The 8,776-nt window shown below is 40.2% G+C and overlaps 1 protein-coding gene across 3 annotated transcripts; it reads left to right on the top strand.

Annotated features, from left to right (window-relative positions):
* Positions 1-1,018: 1,018 nt before the first annotated feature.
* On the top strand, positions 1,019-5,404 carry LOC148024690 (pentatricopeptide repeat-containing protein At4g13650-like). Of its 3 annotated transcripts, none has more exons than XM_087694344.1 (2): positions 1,019-1,084; positions 1,264-5,404. In XM_087694344.1, the coding sequence occupies exon 2, from the start codon at positions 1,540-1,542 to the stop codon at positions 3,814-3,816; it is 2,277 nt and encodes a 758-aa protein (XP_087550470.1). In that variant the 5' UTR covers positions 1,019-1,084; positions 1,264-1,539; the 3' UTR covers positions 3,817-5,404. The 3 variants fall into 3 exon arrangements, with proteins under 3 accessions (XP_087550470.1, XP_087550472.1, XP_087550471.1); XM_087694346.1 differs by lacking the exon at positions 1,019-1,084 and having other exon boundaries at positions 1,094-1,379; positions 1,456-5,404; XM_087694345.1 differs by lacking the exon at positions 1,019-1,084 and adding an exon at positions 1,113-1,133.
* Positions 5,405-8,776: the final 3,372 nt, after the last annotated feature.

The raw sequence follows: 8,776 nt of genomic DNA on the forward strand, positions 1-8,776 counted from the left end.
GTTGGGTTGGAAAGTCAATCTGGTAAAGAGAGGGGCAATATTTAGATATCTTAGTTTTCCAAGGGGATAGGAGTGTCGAACTTAGCCAAATGATGCTAGATCTTAAATAAACTAAGACAAAAGATTGATTGTTGGGAGTTAATGCTTGGCCATCACACGTTAGAGACTCACGATTTTGAAAACATTTATTTACTTGCACTTAGATTTTATCTCCCTCTGATGAGTTGGAACTAGAAACTAAGTAAAGGTTTCTATGATCTTCAAATTGGCAGACTCAAGAAAAGGGGCATCTCAAATGAAAAGTGTATATATGGGAATAGAGACCCTTAAGCACATGTTGTGGAATGGTTGCATTGCTGTAGGCATATGGTGGTAGGGTTTAGTATAGCTAGGTATGAGTGTTGCTGTAGCAACTCTAGTATGTCTATCTATACTTTTGGGGAGGGTGCTTCGCATGGTAAGTTCAAGCTCTTGGCTATTCACATGCTCAAAATATAGACTCTCCAACAAATCTAGGATGTTAGAAACAAACTTGTTTTCCAGGGAGTTAGTGAAGAAGTTAGTTGGGGCAATATTCAGTATAAGGCTTAGATTTATGTGTGTATTGTTAGCATGGTATGGAAAATAGATAAGGAAGGCGTGGCCAAAATAGCCACTTTCTTGAACTAGCCAATACCTTTAACTTTATATTCAAGTGTAAGTCTTTTCTTTTATACCAATATCTATTCATGTCCAAAAAAATTATTAGCATGAGATAGTGGTAAAGAGTATAAGGCCTTGCTCGTAAAAAGACACAAAGCAATTGGATGATGGTTATGAGCACAAGAATTGAAACAGTGGCATTAAACATTGTAAGGACTTGCTCATAAAAAGACACGGAGCAAATGGATGATAGTTATGAGCAAAATAATTGAAACACTTGCATCTACGGCAGTTTTCAAAGCAATTAAAAGCTGGATTGATGTTTAGATACCAGCAAAGACTCAAGTTAATTTTCAGAGATTGCTCAAAGAAGAGGATTAGAGAGGCTGGCTACCAAAACCTTTAAAGGTGCAAGCATAATGTTCACGGAAAAACACTTTTGGTAAGCGATGAGAAAACCTTTAACTCCAACTTTCGAGGGATTTTTTGAGGTGAAGTGCATATCTTTGTCATTTTTAAACTTTCGTCTATAATTTCTGTTTGTTTGTTTTTTTTTTTGGGGGAAATTTTCTCAAATTCCTCTTACGTTAAGCCATCTGGTTTTTCGTGTCTTCTGTCAAGTTACGTGAGGCAAGGCAAGGGCAGCAGCTCCCATGGCCATGTGCATCCACGTTTGGGAGTCGAGCCAGCAGGAGAATGGTCTAACGTTTGTAACCATGATACCCTGATCCTCAACGGTACGAGCACAAACACATTGTTGTTGTTAGGCTTTTCTTTTCTGGTGGTTTGCTGGAACGCATCCTTCACATCCAGGTATGAGAACACTGCAGCATTCCCCTAAATGGGATTACACCAATGGCGGGCCTCAGAATTCTGTAGCGTGGTGAGCCATCATTTATGAACTGCATCAGGGCCTTGAAACAACGTATAAACTTTCTGCAGTCAGCTATACTCACGCATTGTAAGGTCGGAGCACTGGAGAGGGCTTTTGGTTTAATAAGTGTCCTGATTGAAGAAGGTTTTTATCCAGATAAGGTTGTGTTGCTACGTCTTTTGAGATCAGTGACAGGTGCAGGACGTGGCCAGCATTGCAGAGTACTTCATGATCTGATTATTAAGTTCGGTTTTGAGTCAGAGGTCACTTTTGGGAATGCTCTAATCAACACATACATCAAATGGGGATGCCTGAAGGAAGCACTCAAGATTTTCAACCCGTTGAAATGCCGAGATGTCATAACTTGGGGTTCTATTATGTTTGGACACACGCACTACGGGCATGGCCTTCATGCCCTCAAGCTTTATTTTCAAATGCAGCAGCAAGGCATAAGTCCAGACAAATTTATTTTTATATGCATGCTGAAAGCATGTGGAAAGATGGGGGATTTAACTACTGGTACTCTAATATACAATGACTTAATCCGGAGCAATTTTCCATTAGATGCCCATATTGGCAATGCCCTTATGAATATGTATATCAAGTGTGGAGATTTGAACCAGGCTCACATATTGTTCAATGAATTTTCCTTTAAGACGCTGGTCCCCTGGGGTGCATTGATTGAAGCCTATACATTGCAGGATAATGGGCATCAGGCACTAGTGCTTTTCAAGGAAATGCAAGACAAGGGCATACAGCCAAACAGTATTATTTTCCTTTTTGTATTGAAAGCATGTGGTAGCATAGAATGCTTAGTTCCAGGCAGGATTTTACATTATCAGGTCATCAAACATGATTTTGAATCAGATGTAGCTATTTGCAGCACTCTTGTCGAAATGTATTCTAGGTGTGGCAGTTTGTACGAGGCACAGAAAGTCTTTGATAGTCTTCCAATCAAGGATGCGGCCACCTGGGGGGCACTGATTGGAGGATATGTCCGGTGTGGCTGTGGTCTTTGTGCTCTTCAGATATTTGAGAAATTACAGCAGGAAGGCATCACACCGACCAAAGCCACATTTGCATCAGTTTTGAAAGGCTGTGGAACTGTTCAAGCTCTTATTGAAGGAATGCACTTACATCATTACATCATTAAGAGTGGTTTTCAAACAGATTTGATAATTGCAAGTGCAGTTGTTGACATGTATGCCAAATGTGGCGGCCTTGATGAAGCTTGCAGAGTCTTTGATAGTTTACCCAACCGAGATACAATTTCTTGGGGGGCAATCATAGTAGGGTTTGTGTTTCATGGGTTCAATTATCATGCCATTGACATGTTTAGGGAAATGCTAAATGAGAAAATGAGACCTAGCAAAGAAATCCTTCTAGGTGTTCTGAAAGCCTGCAGTCAAGTAGAAGCTACATGTATGGGTATGATTATACACGAGCTATTAATTGAATGTACACTTGAAAAAGATGTGATTGTTCGAAATGCTCTCATTGATGCATATGCCAAGTGCGGAAACATAAATGAAGCATATAAAGTATTCAACCAGTTAGTGGATCATGATTTTCTTTCCTGGAATTTAATGCTTGCAGCTTTTACTTCACATGGGCATAGTCAATGTGCCTTTGACTTTTTTGTACAAATGCAACAGGCTGGACAAGAGCCAAGCAACTCCACATTTGTAACTATTTTAAAAGTGTGTAATATTGAACAATGTAGGATCATTCATTACCAAATTTATGATAGAGGCATTGAGTTAGAGGTGGGGATTGGGAATGCACTCATTGAGGTTTATGTTAAAAGTGGTTATGTGGAAGACGCGCACAAGGTTTGTGATGATTTAATGGTAAAAGATCCCGCATCATGGGGACTATTAACTGTAGGGTATGCACAACAAAGCAACTGCTCAATGACAAGACAATGTTTCAAGAGTATCCAAGAACAAGGCTTGAAGCCCAATGGCATATTTTTAACTAGTGTGCTTGCGGCTTGTAACCAGACTGGTCTTTTAGAGGAAGGGTGCAATATTTTCAGTTTAATTGTAAGAGAAAGCCCCTATGTTCTTAAGGTGGAGCACTACGGCTGCTTGATAGATCTCCTTGGTAGGGCAGGACTCCTAAGTGAAGTGAAAGATCTGCTAGAAACTATGCCCGTCATATCAAATGTGATAATATGGAGGTCTCTACTTTCTAACTGTGAAAATCATGGAAACATTCAGCTTGGGAGACAATGCTTCAATCATGTTATTGAGTTGGACCCAGTACGTGTTCCTGGATATACTGAGGTGAATGAATAGGAACAACACAGGATCTAAAGATCAGCAAAAAAATTTCTAAGAGGGAATGTTCTCCAAACAAGAAGACAAGCATGTGAGTGGTCTGAGCAGGGAAGAATCTAAAATCCCATTTCACAAGAAAATGTAGTTAACGCAAAAACAGTTGTAATTTGCTTTAAAATATAATCTAGTACTTTCATCTTATGAGTGAGTGACAACGAGGCTTGAGGTTTCTCTTAGTTAGTGAAATTATTCTGAGAACTGAAAATACAGATGGGAAGGACCTTGTCCAAACATTGGGCTAGCGTGGTTGACTGGGTGCCTACTCAAAAATGGGAACCCAAAATGAAGCTAGACCAAAAGGCTGAAAAAGATCTCTACCCCTCTAGGCAACACTGGGGGAACATGCCAAAAACTGTTAGAGGAAATGTGGGGTAAAACAACAGTTTCCCTCTCAATAAAGAAGTGATAAAGGTTAACTCCAATGATTATGAACTAGCTGGCCAAGCTGTAGTGAGGAAGTGCCTTGGTGAATGACATCTACTAGATTTTCCTGGGCAGGAACATACTCTAGAGTCAATGCTGCCAGCTCAATCTGCTCCTAACAAGATGGTAGTGTAGTCCACTGTGTTTGGTCCTGAAATGGGGAGCAGGTTTAGTGCTAAGGCAATGGCTCACTGACAGTCTGTATAAATCAGTCTGGCCATAGCAGCAGCCCAGAGCGATTTATACAGACTCTAGGAATGCATAGCAGCAGCCGACGAGTTTCAAAGTAAAGGTGCGAGAACATGTACCAACAAGCTGGTTTAGTAGGTCAAATAAAAAGATGTTTGTATGAAACACGTTTCTATGCGACGTTGGTTTCCAGGCTTGTGCAAAAAGTGGGATCTTAGTTTGTTTGCTCAGCGCACACACAGTCTTCCCACCTCTTAACTCTTGAGAGTTTGGAAACAAAGAAGCAATGGAGGCCATTAGAAATCCCCATGAAGAGGAAAGAACACAAGACACACATCAAGAAGAAGAATAAGCAGAAAGAGTAAGACTTATAGGAGGTGAACTACTTGCCAAGGTGGGTGCCAAAAGTCCTACTCCATCTGTAAGGGTACACCATGGCAATCACACAGTTTGGTTATGCAAGGTAGAGCAAAAGAAACCCCTCACAGGATCTTTAACAAAAGCATCCAAGGATTCAAAGTCCAATCCAACGTCCACAAGCAGTAACCCCTACCAGGAAGTCAGTCACCAACTTCTTAAGGCCAAAAGTACACAGAATTGATGGTAATCTACTAGCCTTGCACATCAGAGGAGATATGACTATGGATCAACAATAGCGACACCCCTGAGTACAGTAAACCTTGTGACTCTTGATAGAAGCCAAAGAAACCAAGAGTGAGAACACACTTGAACTATGAATCAGTAAGCGTCTAACATTAAACAATACCACATAAATCAGGAGATTCAGGACTTGGAAGCATAGGCTAAATAAGATATCCCATTCTTGCAAAATTGGTACAGCCTTAGGGCCTCTCCAGAATGCATAGGAAGTCTATTAATGACTAATGGTGAGCAATGAAGGACATGAAACATGCCTAGTATGTACTAAATTATCCTCTTGTAGACAAGATCATCACAAAAGAAGAAATAAATATTACTGATTGCCTAGACCTTGGCAACCTTTTGGTCAGTATTGTAGCATCTATCACAATTCTCATAGTTAGACTATCGGAGCTAGAGACCTATGCAGAGCTTCGATATAATCACAATTTCTATCAATGGCTTCTTATGAATCTTGAGATCAAACATACACAAATTACAATTCTCCTTTTTTGTGTATAAATAATCAACTAAAGCTTAACTAGGGTAGTTCTTGCATGTTTGTTATGTAACAATTTTACTGATGGTATTTAGACGTGTCATGTTTCGAAGCAAAGTACGTTTGTAGATAAGTTTTTGCATTGTTTAAATACATGGAGGATATCGAAAGGAGAATATGTATGCATGTGTTGCTCGAGTCATTGATCGTGATTTTGAACGTTCACATTTCTTTTGGTCGTAGGCGCCATGGCCAAGTGGGAATAAGAACAAAAACACCACATTTTCGAAGGTGATATCTAGGCAAGGTGAGGTTGTTGTAGGCAAGCTGTGTCTTGAACATCATCGTTCTTTCAACGAGATGGTTATTATTTCGCAATATAATGCATGCGAACTTGTGCTAATTGGCTCTTTGGGATACTTGTCGTCGGCTTGGCTCGACTACATTTTTGAGCAAACTATAACATCTTTTATTTTTGTAATCTACTTGGAGCATTGGGTTGAATGGAGAGCTTTCATGATGGAGCTCTATAATCTTTTCGATGGATTGTCTGTTGAGGATACAAAGCCCTGTCCTTGGATGTGGATGTTTTGCTATAGCCATGTACTTCTAGATCAATGGATTATGTAGCATGTTGAAAGCAAACACATTCGCAATATCGGATGTAGTCAAGTCAATTCTAGTAGATGGTTGCAAAAGCAATCTATCATTTCAAGAGACTAGAGGGCTATCGAGAAGAGATTGATAGTCCAAGGTTCCATTCACAATTGCTCTTGTCGTTATGCAAACCGAGATAGATGCATCAATGATGCTCAATAGTTGAAGCTATAACAACTTTGCATTGAGAATTCATTTTGTGTAGTCTTGTTGGAGAAATCCAAGTGGCAGTGGACTAAGATGCACAACCTGAACTTAATGTACAATTAGGCCGCCTTAGTCACTGATAAAAAGGAAATGCCGCATCAAGACTTAGGAGATGATGAGCAATCATATGAGGATAGTTCTCACGATGAATACAAGGATTGCTACTCCTTCAATGAGACGAGAGCAAATAAGAGGACTGCTCCTCCTTCAACGTTGAGGACTACTACCCACTACACGATCCTCCATTGCTAGAATCCCCTATCAACATACAAGTGGCTACCATTACAAAGATTGAAGATGAGGATGAGAAAGCCATAGCTCCACGGCTTACTTGTGCATGACCATTACGGCCCAACAAACACATGCCATTGATGCATTGATTGATGAGGGTTTAATATCTTGACTCATGATCATTGTACTCAAATTAGTAAACCACAATTACATCCCACTAATGCTAAACTCAACCCATTTGGGGGTCGATCATATGCACTTCTGGGAAAGTGTAAGGTTGTAGTCTCTATCAAGTCTGAAAGAATAGGACCAGAATCGGACTATGCCCTACGACTAGAAGAGGTTGAGCGGTGCATCCCTCTCATTTCCCATTCTCTTTGATCCAAGTGTGGCATGGGTATGCTTCAGCTTGGGTATCTCTGCGTAAAGTAGGATATCCAAGACCCGACATTAGAATGTTGTCAAGAGAGCTTGACCACTAGGAACCCAAATTTCAAGTCGATCCTAGTGGGTTTGGCCGCGAACTTTCCGTGCGAGGCGAACTCGAGAAACCCTAGGCAACAAATCTCGTAACATTCCATGGGAGTTCCGAGCGGCGTCGCTTAGATTCGTCTTGATGGACCACTAAAAATGTGCGTGGACAGTCGATAGGCGAGCATGTTACAATTGGTATCAGAGTGAAACTTCATAATGATATGTGATTGATTAATGTATGGCTCGTAGGCATATCCTAAATAGAATAATCTAAGTGGTATGGCTTGATTGTCAGGCACATTCTACATGCACGAATGCTGACATGCAAGAGAAGAAATTCCTCCTCAAACAAATTAAGGCACCTGAGTTTGGTGGAAAAGGAATAGACGTCGCAGTGGAGGCAGAGATATGGATTGAGTTGATGGATGATTATTTCTCTGCTTCAGGAATTGCTTCTTCCAATCAAGCAATGATAGCCAAACTTAAGTTAGTTGGCCAACAGGCTCGGATATGGTGGAAGCAATGGTGCAAAGATCAAGGTATTTTTGAAGTTGTTGTCACTTGGGTTTAGCTGAAAGATACTATATGCGGATGATACCTTTCGCCAACCTATTAGACTTTGAGGATGAATGAATTCTTCAAGCTCAAGCAAGTAGAATTAACCTTGGAAGCTTATCACTCAAATTTTGTAACCCTACTAAAATACGTGTCACCTATGGATATTGCGCAACAAATATCCAAGTTTTGCCATGGCGTGAACACTCCTTTGAACCACCATCTTGAAGCAATGCGTCCAATAAACTTGCAAGATGCATTACTTTGAGCAAAGCCAATAATCCAAGAACTTAGATCGAGCATTTGTGACAAAGAGGATTCCCGAGATCAAAACGAGAGATGCCACACGTGCGAGAGATAGGACACATCCGTAGGAGATGTCCCAACCGTCGATGCTTCCACTGCAATGAACTAGGGCACGTCCAAGTAGACTACCATGACTTAAGTCCAAAAGACATTGAGCCTCCAAGAAAACGAAGCTACACAAATGCAGTCCTTGGATATATAGAGGAATTAGATGAAGATGAAGACTTAGAACCCAGTACACCTCTTCAGGATTATTAGAAATCCTAAAAAAATTTATCGACATGTAATACAACTTGTATTGGGAATAAACCTTACTCTTGTAACTACAGTTATCTCCAGTAATATGAGTTGCATCAATTTTGAGCCTAGAACTTACATGTGATCAAAGATACTTTAGCAAGGAATGATAGTTATAACTTGCGATGAATTTCTCTTAAGTTGTTTCTTCTCAACTAATATAGATTGGGTCTTGCCAAAATGATGAAGCTTGGGAGTATTCTTTAGTATTACAAGCAAAGCCGATTGTCCATGGATCTCAATCCAAATCTAAAAAGAAGATGATTCAAAGACAAAGTTTCCAAGATAAAGGACCACTTCAGTCCGCTAAAAGGATCCTAGGACAATTTGGTCTAAAGAAGAAAATCCTGCCAAGGACAACCAAGAATCTTGTGACCCCAAGTGATAAAGCTCCACGATGTTTCTATTGTAAGGAATTAGGTCATTTCAAAAGGGAATGTC

Source organism: Lygodium microphyllum, chromosome 15 (genome assembly GCF_053477565.2).
Source record: "Lygodium microphyllum isolate KBCC chromosome 15, Lygodium_microphyllum_v1.1.10, whole genome shotgun sequence".
NCBI classification, from domain to species: Eukaryota; Viridiplantae; Streptophyta; class Polypodiopsida; order Schizaeales; family Lygodiaceae; genus Lygodium; species Lygodium microphyllum.